Source organism: Quercus robur, chromosome 7 (assembly GCF_932294415.1).
Source record: "Quercus robur chromosome 7, dhQueRobu3.1, whole genome shotgun sequence".
Taxonomy (NCBI): domain Eukaryota; kingdom Viridiplantae; phylum Streptophyta; class Magnoliopsida; order Fagales; family Fagaceae; genus Quercus; species Quercus robur.
The window spans coordinates 34,917,430-34,935,898 of NC_065540.1; the positions used below are offsets into that span (position 1 = coordinate 34,917,430).

Consider the following 18,469-nt stretch of genomic DNA (forward strand, 5'->3'; position numbering starts at 1 on the left):
TTTTGGGTTTGTCTTTATTTTCTATTTCTATTTTCATTTGTGGGTTTGTAATGCAAATTATGTGTTTGATGAAATGTTTCAATGAACTGTCTATGAGTTGTGAAGTACTAAGTAATTGATTTAATTAATATGCGAGGTTAGGCTATGCCTACAATGTAAGTATATAAGTTATTTACTCCTAAGTTAGTATCATACAACATCTCAACAACCATAAATAAACAAACAAACAACAATATGCAAGACCATGCAAAAACAAGGGTACACATTTGGTCACTTAAGTCTAATACGAAACTTAGCCCTCAACATCCCCAGCAGAGTCACCACTATCCGAGACAACAAAAGTGACTCTCAAAAAAAGAGACTTTTGGGTGCTTTGAAAGACACCTCTCTTTTTGTGTAAGTGATGTGGAGTTGCCACTTATTTTTTATACAAAAAAACAAGAAAAAAAACTAAATACAGAATACATGACTGAATTGTTCCATTCTCATTAATTGAATAAAAAAGAATAAATATTTGATAAATTGAGCATTACATAGCTTTGGGTCCTAGTTACAATCTACCAAATATTTACATGGCTTTTGTCCAAGTTACATTCTACCCAAAACAAGCAAAGACAGGGCTAGATCTTCTAAACCAAAGACCTAAATCCAGAGGCTAGGTTATGGAATAGGAAGGTGTTAGGCACCCATTTCGCCCAGACAGAGTCTAATCTTCTAGACTCTTGTGACCAATGTACTATGTTATGCATGTCATGAATGATATGTTGAACATGTGAAATAAAAATTAAATCACACAAATTTATTTATGAATGAAATCTCTTCTTTTATTTTAAAAAATTCAGATATGTTTTGGCGATTAAAAAAAATTGATTTTGGCTTGTCAAAATACCAAATCTGTTTTGTGAGATAAAAAGTGGTTTTTGGAGATAAAAATTCAGATCTGTTTTATAAATAAAACACAAAGTATTTTGGTTTGTTAAAATACCGGATTTGTTTTGTAGGATGTAGAAAAAAATGGTTTTTGATGATAAAAATTTAGATCTGTTTTTATTACATAAAATAAAGTCTTTTAATTTGAAAAACATCAGATTTGTTTTTGAAGAACTAAAAAAAAATTGTTTTTGATAACAGAAAAATCAGATCTTTTTTTATGATGAAATAAAAGTGTTTTTATGATGAAATAAAAAAGGGTTTTTAGACAATAGAAAACCAGATCTATTTTTTATATGTTTTAAAAGAATAAAAAAGATTTTTTAAGAAGAGAGTTTCACTCATAATCCAAATTTATGCAATCATGAATTAAAACAAATACAAACATGGTAATACATGATCTCTTTCTTTATTTCAAAAATTTGCATGTATTCAAAAATCAGACTTGTATATTAAGAAAGATATAAATCAATTTTGATTTGAGAAAAATTCAGATCTGCATCTCATAAAGATGCAAATCTGTTTTTGTTTGAAGAAAAATTTAGATCTGCATCTAAGAAAGATGCAGATCCATTTTATTTGAAGAAAAATTCAAATTTGCATCTAAAAAAAGATGCAGATCCATTTTATTTGAAGAAAAATTTAAATCTACATCTAAGAAAGATGCAAATCCATTTTATTTGAAGAAAAATAGTTGACTACATGTAGATCTTTAAAATTAAGAAATAGATTATATCAACAATAAAGAAATCAAGAACATATTTTTATAAACCGGATTATGAATATTTGAAACAATTAAACATACATCATCATGATAAGAAAAGCATAAAAATAAAAGGGTTTAGAAAACAACCTCTTGCATGAGCACTCTTCTACTTGAGAGGACATTTTAGGGTTCAAAGGAACTTATTTAGTTATCTTTGAAACATAAAACCCTAGCTTCAACAGAAAATCAGAGAGCAGTTCAGAAAATATGAGCTGTTTAGGAGCCCAAAAGGTGTGCCTCTCAGAGCGTGAAAAAAAAGTGCTGAATTATGAGGTTCAGTATCTATTTATAGAGGCAAAAAGACTCTAAAAAATAGGTATGGACGATTAGGGTTTGAATCAGGATGCATCCTTTTGTGAAAAGGTCGAATAGGGTGTGCCTTATCGTCACCTGAAGGCTGTTAGGCAAAAGTCCAACAAATGAAAATTCAGCCCTTTTAGAGTGCTGTTCAGCACTCCAAAAGTTTCAAATTGGCTCTATGGCTCTGAACACTCTTTCGTGTTCGGGTGCCATTTGGACTCCTCTTCTAGGGTTTTTTAGTTGGTCCTTGTACCTAGACGCATTTTCATCTTCTGTCTATGATTTTTCAAATCTTTTCAGGATAATTCAGGCTATTTAAGAGAAATTATCTTGAAGATAAATACCTTAAAATAAATCTTGATAAAGTTCAGATTATCCACAATTTTATTGTTATCCAACCATCCATTTTATTCCCATGCATGCATCCTTATTTTAATTACTAATTATCAACCAATCATAGAATTATCTAAATAATTTTAATTGTTTAACCAATCAGAATTAATTTAAACTAATCATGTGTAGTCGACCTTACCTAGACATAATGCATGTTGACCGTGCAAACTTGATCATGCGATATTTTTCAATCTGATGGTCCGATTTGAAAACCGGAAACACCATTGCGACCGTGAGAATCTCAAGATCGTTTTTATGATATGCAATGATTGAATTAATGCATGTAATGCAAAGAAAAAAATGATGCATGTAATGCAAGAACAAATTGATGCATGTAATGCAATTATGATTTTTGGGATACATGGATTGGTCATTCAAGTCATTATCCTTGATTAAATTGTGGGTGCAAAATTGAGTGTCTACAATATGCGTGCAATTAAATTTGAAAAATCAGATTTCGTAATTCTCGACAGATGCAGCTTGTGTTGAGATTCTATCGAGCTTCAACATTAAATCTTGATAGAAAGGATTCTGTTGAGACTTCTATCAAGCTTTAATGAACATCATTTATTTCACTTGTTTCTTGGTCGGACTTGCATGACTTCAATACTTAGTTTGAACACTTGTTTCTTGAAGTACCAAGCCCATCCTAGATGTACCCAATTACAAGTAAAATGCGTTTTGTCAAAGGATTAACCAATTACATAAAATATTTCCCTAACAATCTCCCCATTTGGCAATCTGTGACAAAACCACAACAAACAAATGAATCATGAGAGAAGTCTTAAATCACTAAACTCATAACTACTTGTTGAATTACAAAATAAATTTAACCCTAAAAAAAACTTTTGAAAAACTTTGCTAGAAGAGAGTTTATGGCATGGTAGACTTTCACAACCTGTCTTTTTGAAGCACTTAAACAAAACTCATCAAGGCATCATGTGTGAAATAGAAATAAAGATTGCGTACATAAAGAAACATGTGTATAAAGAAAGAAAAGAAACAACACATGTAGAGGAAGGTGAAGAAACACATACATCATCATCATATATATGAAAATAAAGTACAATGTATGTCAATAAATTGTCACAAGACCAGTGTACAAGAGGCTAATGTACCTAAAAAGAATGAAAAGTACATATAAACCTCACTACATCCCTCAAAAAGATATACATTCTCCCCTTAACAAAAATTTCCTATACTAACTCTCCTCCTAAGTACAAGACTACTCTCAAACCCAAAAATACTTCCCCTTTTTGTCACGAATGACAAAAGGCAAGTCACTAAGAGGTCATCATCTCGTCATCATCAGAAGAGATCGCATCATCCTCATCATCACCAGTATCATCATCCTTATCAGCCGAGGCCTTTGGAGAAGGAGAAGGTGAAGGAGCAAAGCCAGCCATGCGAGCCTATTTGCGGGCAATGCGACCAGCTCGGGTATTCATTTGACACATCTCATCTGTGAGATAGTCAAGACAACCACCAAAGTCAGTCTCCATCTGCTGAACCTACGCCATGATGGCCTCAAAGATCACACTAGCTACCGAGGAAGAAGGAGCAGAAGTGGATAGAGCCTAAGAAGAAGGTGGAACAACAAAAGCTGTAGGATCCATTGTCCCCACTTGTAGCCACTTTGGTCGAAGTTGGGCCTTGCTCCACCGAACAGAACCGACACTCATGGCACCCATGGTGGTGTGTTGGCACCTTATTTTGCAACTCGTATTTAACCTCACATAGAGGGTAAAAGGGTAATTTCACATTCAAAATATGCATCTTGATTTTGGTCATTAGATTATTAATCTCATTTCACCAAAATGATCTTGATGTTGTAACGATCAAATCGACTGGTCATGAGCCCTAATCGGACCATTAGATTGAAAGTTATCATCAAATCAAGTTTTAATGGCTGAGATGCACTATCACAAATTAAGTCCGACTATATGTGATTGTGTACAATTGATTTCAATTGGTTATAAGTATAATCAATTTGAGATCGATGATGTGTCATAATTTGATTGGTTAGGACTACATTTTATGGTAGGATTGCACACACCTAATTAACTAGATAGTTAAACATTAATTATTCAATGAGTAATTTGTGCAATATCTTTTAATTAGAGTAAATTTGGAATCAATTAAGTCTGAAATGGGAGTGATTGGAGTCATTTAATGTTAATTGGGAGCTAATTTGGGACCTATTAATGTTAATTGTGCTGAAACCATTTTCTAACAAATGACCTCTGCTCACCATTTCATATATATCTCTCAGAATATTTTGAATCTGTGAATGAGGTTAATTTTTCCAGAAACTAGACATCTGGTGCTTCAATTTGAGCATAAGAATGAAACAATTCCGATCAGAATTGAGGCAGATATGATTTTTCAAAGTTGGCTCTACAGGCTGTTATAGCAGCTACGGGAAAACCAAACTTTGCTTGCTCTTTACTCTCGTCAATCTCCACATTTAATACACCAGATTTCCCCAAAGGCTAAAATGAGGTCTAGATTCATGATTCTTTTTCAAACCTCATTAAATGGCATTCCATTCATATTTTCTTCACCACTACTATATAAGTCCCCCCTCTCCTTCATTCCAAAGCACACAAAAAAAATCCCCATCTCTTCTCTTCTCTTGAGTTCTAGTGAAGTCGAGTAGTCTTGTCATATCTTGATCTTCCTGAGACTCAAGGTATTGAGTGAGACTCACTCTCCCTTTCCTAACTCTTCTTTTCCTCCACCCTTAGAACCTCCATCAAGAATTCCCTCCTCCATTATATGGATCTTGCATAAAGGTATAATCCCCTTCCCTAACTGTTTGTTTATATTGTCATGATGAGAATTTAAGATTAAAGCATGATGATTCCCTTGAATATGTTTGAATTTTTTTAATTGTTCTTATGTGTTCTTCACATGTTCTTAGTTGTTCATCACATGTTCATGCATATCACTAGATTTAATCTTAAATCCACATCAAAAATATGAAAAACATGTTTGTTTAATAATTCTTTCAAATCCTTGAATCTAGGTTATCACTATCCACACACATTCACTAGAGTTTATTTTTCAATCCAAATGCCATGCTTAATAAATTGAATTAAGGTTTATCACATGCACACACATTAAATTCAACATACAAATTGATTGACATATTGGATGATGTGATATGAGTATTGGCCACCATAGTCTAGAAGACCGGTTTACCGAGCAAGGTGGGTGCCTAACACCTTCCCACCTTGTAACATAGCCTTCGAGCTTAGATCAAGGGTTAGTAGATCAAATGCTTATTCATGTAATTTTCGATTTTTAGATTGTAACTAGGAAACAAAACCATGTACTTTATCTTAGATTGTATTTAGGACCAAAGCCATGTAATTTTCCTATGATCAATGTAAATTGAATTACAGATTAATAAAATGAGGAATTTTTCAATTTTTGGTTTTCTTTTTTATTCCAATAATTAAATAAGTGACGACTCCATTGTAAAACCCTTAATCTAAAGGGGGAAATATAATTAGTCGAACCTCCATTTTGAGAGGCAATAACATGACTCCACCCATTCACGTGGGTTTGGCCCAACATCCTATAAAAACGGGCCGGGGGCGCGGTCTCTCACATGGTGAAGAAAGGAGAGGAAGGAATGGGAATGGAGAACTGCTGAAGGATTCGCGTGATTGCTAAAGGAAAGATGAGCTTATCACGAGTAGCAGTATCCTAATACATATCTATAATAGATGTGATGAAGTGAAAGGGAAAGTCTATAGAAAGATCCTCTAAAAGAGACAAAAGAAAATGAGCATGAGGCTCAATAATGGAGTTATAATGAGACAAAGGAGTAAGAGTAAAAGTCATCACCATGTTAAGGAACCTCGGGCCTTTGGAAAATCTCGATCATGGGGTGTTTAGCTTACCACCTCGTGTGGAAGAAGTCTCACAAAAGTGAGAGAGAAGCTCATCTCTAAATACTGTCCGGAGACACTTAGAGCCATGGTAGTTAGGATGTGCTACCTTGGGAACATGTAATACCTCGGATATAGGATCCGGAGTAACTATGATACATGTACCTTTGAATGTAGTAGCAAATTGAGGTACAGAGGTATTGATGCCGTGTATTTTGGAGTAAAACTCCTGTATAAACATGAAGGAATACCTCAAGGGTCTCTCAAAAAGAGATTCCCAACCTCAGGTTCGAATGATAGCGGGGAGAGGAGTGTTGGCAAAGTTTAACAGGATAACCTGGCGTTCCAGATGAACTCCGCGTTTCTGGAAGTTCTCAGAGAAGTCCTTCCTGGCCTTCTCATCACGAAATCAAATGTGGAGGGGGACGGGAGGATCAGAAGAAGAAGACTCGGAACCTTGAAGAGGATTTCGAGCTAGAGTGGATTTGTGCACTTTAGGTGCCATAGCGCAGTCTATCCGAGAGAGAGAGAAAGAGAATAGAGCACAACATAACTAAAAAAAAGGAAACAAAAGAAACGTATGTATGAAAAATGCATGAACATGTGATGTGCAAAAATTAAAAGCATCATGGGTAAAAACCAAATCCAAACCTACCAGCACTTAAACAATAATAATCAACCACACATCTAAAATTCATGAAACATTGTTATAAAGCAATGAGAATGCAATGCATGAGCATATATCACCAAATCAACATAACCCAACCCAAAAATTTCACAAAAAAACCATAAAACCCCAAAAATTTTCAAAAACCCAAAACCTAGGTCTAAAAATGCATGAATGCATGAAAATGAAGGGATTTAGGATGCTTACCAAGTGATTTGAGCTTGATCTAGGCCAAAACTTGAGTAGGTGGAGTGATTTGAGTGAGAGGAGAGTGTTTGGAGCGAGAGAGAAGAGTTTCTATCGAGAGAGATATGAGAAAAGTGAAATTTGAATCACTCCCATCTTTTAAATATAAAGCGCAGCTTGATGGATCGAAGATTCTATTGAGGATTTGTCGAGCACTAAATCTTGACAGAAGTGAATCTGTCGAGGTGCTATTGAGGATCTATCGACAGAAAAGAGTGTCTCGATGGATCGAGAATCTATCGAGCAGACAGAATGTTTAGAAATTTGGCTCGATGGATCAAAGAAGCTGTTGAGAATCTATCGAGAAGAAACTCAGAAATCTTAATGGATGGAGAATCTATCGAGATATATCGAGAAAGGAGAAAGAGGGCTCGATAGAAAAAGAATTTGTCAAGGATCTGTCGAGAAGCTGTCGATCTTGAAGAAAAGGAGTTTTTCAAGGAGGAAAAACATAAAGAGATGAATGCAACAAGCAAGCTACTCAAACAAGGATCCAATCAACATGTTAAGCTCTCAAAACATCTCTCAACATATATGCAAAGCATAGATAGTTCCAAAAACACACACACACACACACAAAACAAGTCTAACCAATTTTATATTTCAAAAACAAGTTAAGACAATTTAGTGAGCGTATATTAACACATGTATTCCTTGTGATGGCCATAATACATTGTACTTGCACGTGTATCAAGAGTAGCAAAGAATTTGCGTGTTGTGTGTGAAACATAGCAAGAGTGCATAATTGTCTCATATTATGAAGATTTGAGACTAGAGAGAATCAAATACACTCACACACAATCATAACTACTTGATGGTGACTATCACCTTCGAGGTACATCCTATAACTCCCACTTCTCCTTGAAATATGCTTGCAATCATTTTTTTAAAAGCATTTTGATTCTTTTTGCTTTTATTTTCTTTTCATATTTTCTTTTTGAACATGTCATGCATGGGCATATAAGAGAGAAAAGAAATACCCAATTATGTAAGCCAAAACATCACAAATTTGCTATGTTGAAGCACATAGATGTTATACACGATTGGCAGGCTTTAGTAGTGAGATGATTATTTATGCCTTTCTCTTAGGATTTTCTAGTCCTTCTCGTCAAAAAGAGTGATATGAGTATGAGATATAAGAGACAATCTTAATCGTTCTCATCACAAACATGAGACACAAAACTCATTTGCTTAGTTGTGCATCGAGATGCTGATTTAAGCTACAAGAGATTCAAAGTTTAGAAAATTTTGTTTTAATGGCCATCCAAGGTACACAAGTACCAATATACACATACACACACTGTTTTTATATTTTTCTATTTTTTTCAATTATTTTTTAAATTTTTATGGAAAAAAAAGCAAAAATTGAAAAGCAACCAAACAAAAACATAAAGAAACACACAAAGTGTAAAACTAAAGGCAAATGCATGAGAAAGGAGGAGAAAGAGGAAAGATCACTCCATGGAGATTACATCAATGTATTGGCGTAAGAATTCAAAACATTTGCTATCAAGAGGCTTGGTGAACAAGTCGGCCTTCTGATCATTAGTGTGGATGGACTCAAAGTGAGTATGCCATCTTTGACAAGTTCCTGAATGAACTGATGTCGTATCTCTATATGTTTTGTTCGAGAATGTGGAATAGGATTTTTAGAGATGTTAATGGCACTAGTATTGTCACAATAAATGGTAAGATGTTCTTGACAAATACCATAATCAAGAAGGAGTTTTTACATCCACAGAAGTTGGGTGCAATAGGTATCGACAACAATGTATTCAGCCTTAACAGTGGATAAAGATATGGAATTCTGCTTCTTATTCATCCAGGAGACAAGATTATTATCCACGTAAAAGCAACCCCCCAATGTACTATTTCTATCATTAGCATTCCCAACCCAGTCCACATTAGAATACCCAGCTAAGACATCGTTTGTGTCCTTGCTATACCACACTCCGAAATTGGCAGTTCTTTGACATATTTTATGATTCTTTTTAAAGCAATCATATGGGACTCTTTGGGGTTTGCCTGATATCTAGCACACACTCCTACACTGTAACTAATGTTAGTTCTACAAGCAGTAGGGTAAATGAGACTACCTATCATGCTTTTATATAAGGAAGAATCAACACTTTTGCCTACCAAGTCAATAGTGAGTTTAATATTAAGGCTCATGGGGGTTCTAACAGGACTAGCAGATTCCAACCAAACTTTTTCAAAAGATTTTTAGCATATTTAGATTGAGATATGAATATACCTGACTCTTGCTGACGAATATGCAATCTAAGGAAGTGATTCAGCTCTCCAATCATGCTCATCTCGAACTTGGCCTACATAAGCTTCAAGAAGTTATGAGTAAGTTCATCCTTTGTAGACCCGAAGATGATATTATCGACATAGACTTGGGCTACTATCAATTTGCCCTTCTCTTTTTTGATGAAAAAAGTTTGATTAGCTTATTCTCTTGTGAAGCCTTGTGAGACCAAGTATTTTGTAAGCTGGTCATACCAAGCTCTGGGTGCTTGCTTTAGTCCATATTGAGTCTTCTAATGTACAACACATGATCTGGAAATGTGGATCAATGAAACCTTTAGGCTAAGCAACATAGACATCTTCTTTATGAAACCCATTCAAGAATGTAGTCTTTACATCCATTTGGTATAGCTTGAACTTCAGGTGACAAGCCAGGGCTAGAAGAACTCTAATGGATTCCATGTGAGCTATAGGAGCAAATGATTCATTAAAATCCACTCCTTCCACTTGAGAGTATCCTTGGGCCACCAGACGAACCTTGTTGTGGATCACATTTCCCTCTTCATTAGTTTTATTGCGGAATATCCACTTTGTGCCAATGATGTGCTCTCTTTCTGGTCTAGGTATCAGGTTCCAGACATCATTCCTTTGAAACTAGAGTAGTTCATCATGCATGGCCTCAACCCAGTTTTCATCCTAGAGAGCATCCTCAACCTTAGTAGGTTCAACTTGCAACAAATAGCAAGAATAAGACACAAAGTTAGCAACACATTTATCAACTGTACGCTTTCTTAGTGTAAGTTCATTCATATTTCCCACAATAACTTCAGGAAGGTGATTCAACTTGATCCTTGAGGAAGGTCCTTTCTCTTCATGAGATTTAGGCTCAGGAGATGTAGGAATATCTGCTGAGACTTCTGCAACACTTAGAGTACTTGGAGAAATGGGCTTTTGATCAACTTCTTCTTGAACAACCTTAGGCTTTGAAGGAAGAATTGCCTTAGGTATTTCCTTACTACTTTTCTCAGAACCAGAATCTGAAGCTTCATCAATAACAACATTTACGGTTTCCATTACTTTTTTGGTTATTTTTTTTGTATATTCGATAAGCTTTACTTGTGGAGGAGTATCCCAAAAATATTCATTCATCACTTGGGGAGTCAATTACTTCCAAAGATTCTGAAATACTTTACATTTGGCTTTCTTCCCTTCCACAATTCACAGGGAGTCTTCTTTGTATCGGGTTTGAAATATACCCTGTTAACCGTATGACATGCAGTGTTGACTGTTTCTCCCCATAAATTTCTAGCCACATCTTTATTATGTAACATAGGTCTAGCCATCTCCTGAATGACTCTGTTCTTTCTTTCTACTACACCATTTTGCTGAGGAGTAATAGGAGCAGAGAATTTTTGAGATATACCAGATCTAGTGCAAAAAGATTCCATGTATGAGTTCTTGAATTCTTTACCATGTTCACTGTGAATTCGATCAATCTTCATGTTCTTCTCATTTTGCAGTCTTGTACACAAAGCTTCAATGTGCTTAGGAGCATCTGACTTAGATTTTAGAAGAATGAACCAAGTGTATTTAGTGAAATCATCTACTACAACCAAGATGTATCTCTTTCCTCCAAGAGATTCAATTCTTGTTGGACCCATGAGATCCAGATGTAATAGCTCCAAAGGTCTGGATGTAGCTGATCTCTGAGTGCTTGGATGTTTTGCTTTCGTCTATTTCCCAAGCTGACACAGTCCACACATAACATTGCTAACCCTACTGAGATTTGGTATTCCCAACACTGATTCATGCTTAGATACAATTGACAAATGTTTGTAGCTAGCATGTCCCATCCTTTGGTGCCATAAGTCTTCATTTGGCAAACGAATACTATTGCACACAACGTCAGCATCAGGTACAAATCCATAGCAGTTATCTAGAGTGCGGACTTCTCTTATGAGTTTCTTTCCAGACTTATTCAGAACGAGAGATTTCCCTTTTGAGAATAGCACCATGAAGTCTTGATCACAGATTTGACGTATGCTCAACAAGTTCACTTTCAGACCTTCTACATACAATACATTTGTAATGTCTGGCAGTCCAGGTAGAGAGATGGTTCCCTTCCCTTTTATTTGTGATTTTCTCCCATCACCGAAAGTGACATTTCCACCTTTCTTAGACTCGAAAACCTTAAAGAGTGAACGGTCTCCAGTCATGTGTCTCGAGCATCCACTGTCAAGGTACCATAAACATGTGTCCATTACTTTAAATGCAGACTTCATCATAAAGCACACTTCATGCTTGCTTGACAAATTAGTAGGAATGGTTCTCTCTCAGCTACCATTTATGAAAAAAACCTTTAATTTTCACCCTTCTCAGATGAACTACTTTGCACATTTTCATTTTGAGACAGTTTAGTTTCTTCCTTGTCACGCTAAGACCTTTTTCAACAATCATCAAGATAGCTTTCAAATAACTTTTAGACTTACATTTTTTGAAATACTCAATCAAATAGAGACTACAAAAGAAAGATGTATTTGAAATAAAAGATTTTTTCATGCTGCTTGTAGCCATGACAATAGGGGTTAATGGATCACATAGTAATGATTAAACCTAATCAGAGTGTGCCTACTCTGATACCACTTGTTAGGTTAAAATGAATTGACCCCTTGCAAATTTATTAATTACCCAAGTTAATTAATTAGTCAAATTACATGCCATGGCGTGGTAGCACAAAAAAATCACCAAATAACTAAATGTAGCGGAAAATAAATTTGACATAGGTGCCAATGAGGCAAAACCCCATCAAGTGAATTTAAGGTCATCACTCCTGAGAATCTACTATTATCCATCACAAGCAGTTACAAGTATAAGGAATCTTATCAAACCCTTTGACCTATCCTGAAATACCAACCTATAGTTGAACCCTTACCTCAATACCCAATTGGACTTATATTGTAGCGTTAATCTCTCCGTTCAATGCACAAATCCCAATACATGACTAACTAATGATGCACGAATCCCAGTACGTGACTAACTCACCAACTTGAAGAAGATTGTTGGTTGCAAAGTTCTTCAGTTCATCAACAATGAAGACCAAGAAGCTTCTTGGTCACAAAACGCTTGGTGTAAAGACACAATAGCTTCTTCAGAGAGAATAATGAACTAGAGCAATTTCTACCTTCGGTCACACAATGCATGCTTGACAGCCTTTAAAATAATCCTTATATATGTCTAAGGTTGAGAGAAAAGAAACCCTACACAAATATATAGGAATATGCGTGTAATCAGATTTGAAAAATCTCATTTTTTAATTCTCGATAGATGTAGTTTGTGTTGAGATTCTGTCGAGCTTCAACATTAAATCTTAATAGAAAGAATTTTGTCGAGACTTCTATCGAGTTTTAATGAACAGCACTGATGAGATTGCAAAATGTCATATTTTTCTCCCTTAATGTTTAGTCTTTTATACTTATTTGGTGCCTAAATGTACTCATTTTTCTTATATCTTGATTTAGGATGCAAATGGAGGCATTAAGTGCAAAATGTAGTTAATTGGGTGATTCTAGACAGCTTTGACATCACTTCGTAATCTGAAAATAACTCTCTAATCAGAGCTCCAATTGAGATGATTCAAGATGCTATGGAATTCCAAGAAATAGCTCTACAACTTTCATGTTTTGAGTTTTGAGAGGTACTGGCTGTATCAAGGTCAAAATCGGGCTTGAAGTTGCTACACCTGTACTACTGACGTTCTAGAATGTTCCTTTGCCTACAATTCTAATACGCAGATTTGATGCGGTTTATTTTTGGAAGCTTCTAGATCTGATTCATGAAAATTCCAGCTGAAAAACACCACTGCTAGATCTGAGATCTTCTGTGCCTATTTTCATGATTGTCTCGTTTAATGACTAGGAGGCCTACTAGTTTTTTTATTCGTTGCAATCTACTACTAGGTTAGATATCAAATCAGTAATTGTTTGATCTCTCTAACTTGTGAAGCAACCAAGATTTAATGATTTGCTGTGTTAGAAATTATTAGATCTTAGGAAGAATGCTCAACTAAATTAAATACAACCACTTGTGCTTGTGTTGTTTAGTTTCATCGATCTCTCTAATTCTTAAGGCTGCTACTAGATTAAACCTTTAGCACTTGTCTTGGGTTGTTTAGTAGTTAGGGTTTATTAGATTGCTTGTTTCCTAATTAACTACGACTAAGGAGAGATAGGAAAATAGTTCCAATGGTGAATATTCAAAGTGTGAATTGATATATACTTGCATCGATGATCAGTTGTAAAATTCCGTTGGTGGATGTTGACTTAGACCAAGGTTTGTTCTTTTGATTGATTTCGGTACTTTAATTTGAATTGTTCTTTAGTTGTTTTTTTTTTCTTAAAATTGTTTTCATTATTCTCAACCCATCCCTCCTTGTTAACGTCGCATCAAACTATTCTAGATACTCTCTATGGGAACGATCCTTACTCCTACTACTACATATATTTTTAGGAGTATAGGTTTTATTTTTGGTTGCCTGCGACAACACACCAAGCACTTCCTTCACTTTTTTCTTGGCCAGACTTGCATGGCTTCAATACTTAACTTAAACACTTGTTTCTTGAAGTACTAAACCCATCCTAGATCTACCCAATTACAAGTAAAGTGAGTTTTGTCAAAGGATTAGCCAATTACATAAAATATATCCCTAACACACCTGTTGCAGTGGATCTAAAATTGACAAGAGAAGGAGAAGGGAAAATTATAGATCCAACTCTATTTAGGAGTTTGATCGGAAGTTTAAGATACCACTCAATCACAAGGCCAGACATTGTTTATAGTTTTGGTCTTTTGAGCAGATATATGGAGAAACCAAAGGAATCTCACTGGTTTGCAGCTAAGAAGGTCTTAAGATATATAAAAGGTGCATTGGATTTTGGTCTTTTATATTCATATAATAATGATGTTGCATTATATCGATATTCAGATAATGATTGGGAAGATGATCAAGATGAAAGGAAAAGCACTACTGGATATGTTTTCTATCTTGGATCAAAAGCTTTCACTTGGATGTCCAAAAAGCAGAGTACTGTAGCTTTGTCAACATGTGAAGCTGAATATGTGGCAATATCATCTTCTACTTATGTAGAAATATGGTTGAAGAATTTATTAAAAGAATTTGATCATCCACAAGAAGAATTAATAATTATTTATGTAGATAACAAGTCTGCCACAGAACTTTCTAAAAATCCAATTCAACATGGAAGGAGCAAACATATTGACATGAAGTATCATTTCTGGAGAGATTATGTGAAATAGAAAGTTGTGAAGCTCTAGTATTACAATACAAAAAAGCAAGTAGCAGACATTTTTACCAAAACCATACCAATTGATAGATTTAGAAGACTGAGGATAATGCTTGGTGTGAAGATGCTTTTGGTTTAAGGGTGAGTGTTGGAAGTGGTAAACCAAAAGGTGCCTCTTGATATTTTATAACAGTTTATGTATTTTGTTTTTCCATAAACTGTCTTTTGTTTTTTCATAACAGTTTGTGTCTATTGTCATTCAATAACCTTTGTGTCTTTGAGTCTTCCACATTCTAGAATTTTTTGTTATGAAATACCAAGAGGCACCTTTTGGTTTACCACTTCCAATAGGCTCTCAAAGGACTATAAGAGAGATATTTAAGTGAGGGCAGAAATTGAGGAAAAACGAGCAATCTGGGGACTTGATGGTATAGAGTTACCCTTGTTTGCTCTAAACATTGTGCTGAACAGACACTCTCTTCGTTGCACTGACCTAATCTCCTTTGAAAACAATTCTAAAATTAGAGTTATAAAAGAGCATATGCTTTGGTATAGGCCTAGATGACTTTCATGGCCTGCTTTTCTCTATCTTAATCCTAGCATTGCTTTTTGAAACTTTGGAGTTAAAATTTAGCAGTTGGGCATATTATACCAAAAAATAAACCTATTTGTAGGCTTGACCATTTGAATTTGACAGCAGAAAAAGTCGAGTGTAGTAAGACAGCAATTGTTGTCCACTTCATCTTTTTCCTACAAACGCAAGTTTATCAATTTTTAATTTTTACAATTTTACATACCATAATATTAAAAGATGATGAGTTCATGTAGGACTAAGGAATATATAGAGTCTACACTCTACATGCTTAAAAGAGCAATTACATTAACCTCCCTAAATATTAGATGCATCATGTAAGTGCAATTGGGAGTTCAATTTTTAACATGGCTGGATATCATTTCTGGGTTCATTTTTTTGAATATCTTAGGATAGGTCAATAGGTTTGTATCATCTATTAATAAGTTGGAGATTCTTCTGAGCTTGTTTTCTGGTTTTTTTCAATGGGTTTTTAGGGCTATTTCTGGGTATTTTTCTGGTATGATTTACAGGGGGTAATTTGAGGGTCCTTATGAGGTTTTTTAGTAGAGTTTTGGGTAATTTGCAGGAATTCTTTGCTGGTTTTTAGTGGTGTTTAGAGTTGGGTTTGAAGTGGGGTTTTAAGTGAGCTCTTGGTTAGGTTTCACTGACGATATGGAATTAATTTTCTGGTTTTTGGGATTTGCTATTATAAATTAGTAGATTTCAATAGTTTTGTTTAATGATGTTAACTCACTACTTATCTTCTTCTTTTTATTTTTTTATTTTTACTTTAGAAAAATGCAAAAGCGGGTGCTTATAAAACATAGCTATTGACAATTGGGAAGACATTGAGATCTTGTGTGGGAGGGAAAGAGCTATTGAGATCTTGTGTGGGAGGGATAGAGCTACTAACATTGGTGTAGAACATATGGATCATACAATTGAAGTTACAGCTGAGAAAGGAGAAAATGAGGTGAATTATTCCATTGCACAACATTCATGTCAATATTTGTTATCAACAAGTTCTACAATTGGGCCTTATCAAAGAAAAAAGTAGTAGGAAAGATCCAATGGTTGAAATTGTTGCAAATATTGGTTTCACTCTTAAAGAGTATTGTTCCTCACTTTTAATTGTTAAGAACTTTAGAATAATTTTTTAGTTGGATATTTTGAATATTGTGAAAAAAGCCATTCATTTGGGTTCTCTCTATGTTGATAGAACATTTTAGTTGTCAATAGTTGACAAGACATTTCATATTTGATAGGTAAAAAATGTATTGACCCCCTTTTGGCAAATTAATTAATTAATTACCCAAGTGAATTAATTAAGTCAATTCAATATGCAATAGCGTGGTAGCACAAACAAATTACCAAGTAAGTTAAATGTAGTGAAAAATAAATTTGACACAGGTGATTTGTTTACAAATGGGGAAAACCACCGAGGCAAAACCCCACCGGGTGAATTTAAGGTCATTACTCCCAAGAATCCACTATTATCAAAACAAGCGGTTATAAGTAAAAGGAATCCCAATACCTAATACGAAACTATAATTGAACCCTTACCCCAATACCCAATTGGACTTGTAATGTAATGGCAATCTCTCTGTTCAATGCACGGCTCCCAGTACGTGACTAACTAATGATGCACGAATCCTAGTACGCGACTAACACAACAACTTGAGGAAGATATTGATTGCAAAGTTCTTTAGTCCATCCAACAATGAAGATCAAGAAGCTCCTTGGTTACAAAACCCTTGGCGCAAAGACGCAATAGCTTCTATAGAGAATATGATGAACTAGGGCAATTTCTGTCTTAGTCACAATATTCATGTAACAACAATTGCAACAACCTTTGCATTACTTTGCATCATTTGTGACGGCCCTTAAAATAATCCTTATATGTCTAGGGTTGTGAGAAAAGAAACCCTACACAAATACTCATTGGATATGCGTGAAATAAGATCTGGAAATTCTAATTTTGTAATTCTCAACAGATATAGCTTCTATCGAGCTTTAACATTAAACCTTGATAGAAAGGATTCTGTTGAGACATCTGTCGAGCTTTAATGAACAACACTTCTTCACTTGTTTCTTAGTCAGACTTGCATGGTTTCAATACTAAACTTGAACACTTGTTTCTTGAAGTATTAAACCCATCCTAGATCTACCCAATTACAAGTAAAGTGCGTTTTGTCAAAGGATTAGCCAATTTACATCACATATGTTTCTAACAATCCCTACACATGTCCTAAAAATATCCCCATTTGGCAATCCGTAACAAAACCACAACAAACAAATATATCATGAGAGAAATCTTAAATCACTAAACTCATAACCACTTGTTGGAATACAAAAAAATCTAACCCTAACTTAAACTCTTGAAAAACTTTGCAAGAAGAGAGTTAAGAAGAGAGTTCATGGCATGATAGATTTTCACAACCTGTCCTTATGAAACACTTTAAAGAAAACCCATCAAGGCATCTTAGTGTGAAACTGAAATAAAGATTGCATACATAAAGAAACATGTGTATAAAGAGAGAAAAGAAACAACACATAAAGAGATAGCTATAGAACAACATACATCATCATATATATATATATATATATATGAAAATAAAGTACAATGTATGTCATAAATAAATGGTCACAAGATTGGTGTACAAGAGGATAATGTAACTAAAAAGTAAGAAAAGAAAAGTACATAAAATCCTCATTACATTCCTCAAAAATGTATAGACACTCCCCCTAACGAAAAATCCTATGCTAACTCTCTCCTTAAGTACAAGACTGCTCTCATCCTAAAACTACTCCCCCTTTTTGTCACGAATGACAAAGGGTAAGTCACCAAGAGGTTGTCATCTCATCACCATTGGAAGAGCTAGCATCCACATCATCACCACCATCACTATCCTCATCTACTGAAGCCTCTAGAGAAGGAGACGAAGAAGCAGCGAAGCCACTAAGGCAAGCTTGTCGTCGTGCTATACGATTGACATGGGTGTTCACTTGACACAACTCATCAGAGAGAGTGTCAAGGTGAGAATCCATGCACTGAAGCTGCACCATGATAGCCTCTAAGGTCACACCACCAGTTGAGGAAGAAGGAGCAGAGGTGGAAGGAATAGTAGAAGTTGCTGGGCCTTG

At 35.1% G+C, this 18,469-nt stretch overlaps 1 protein-coding gene across 1 annotated transcript; it reads left to right on the forward strand.

The window, feature by feature from the left end:
* The first annotated feature begins 14,308 nt into the window (after positions 1-14,308).
* Positions 14,309-14,764, forward strand: LOC126691292 (secreted RxLR effector protein 161-like). The gene has a single exon (XM_050386345.1). The coding sequence runs from the start codon at positions 14,309-14,311 to the stop codon at positions 14,762-14,764; it is 456 nt and encodes a 151-aa protein (XP_050242302.1).
* Positions 14,765-18,469: the final 3,705 nt, after the last annotated feature.

Coding starts and splice junctions, on each gene's coding strand:
- LOC126691292 (XM_050386345.1), top strand. CDS start 14,309: ATGGAGAAACCAAAGGAATCTCACTGGTTTGCAGCTAAGAAGGTCTTA.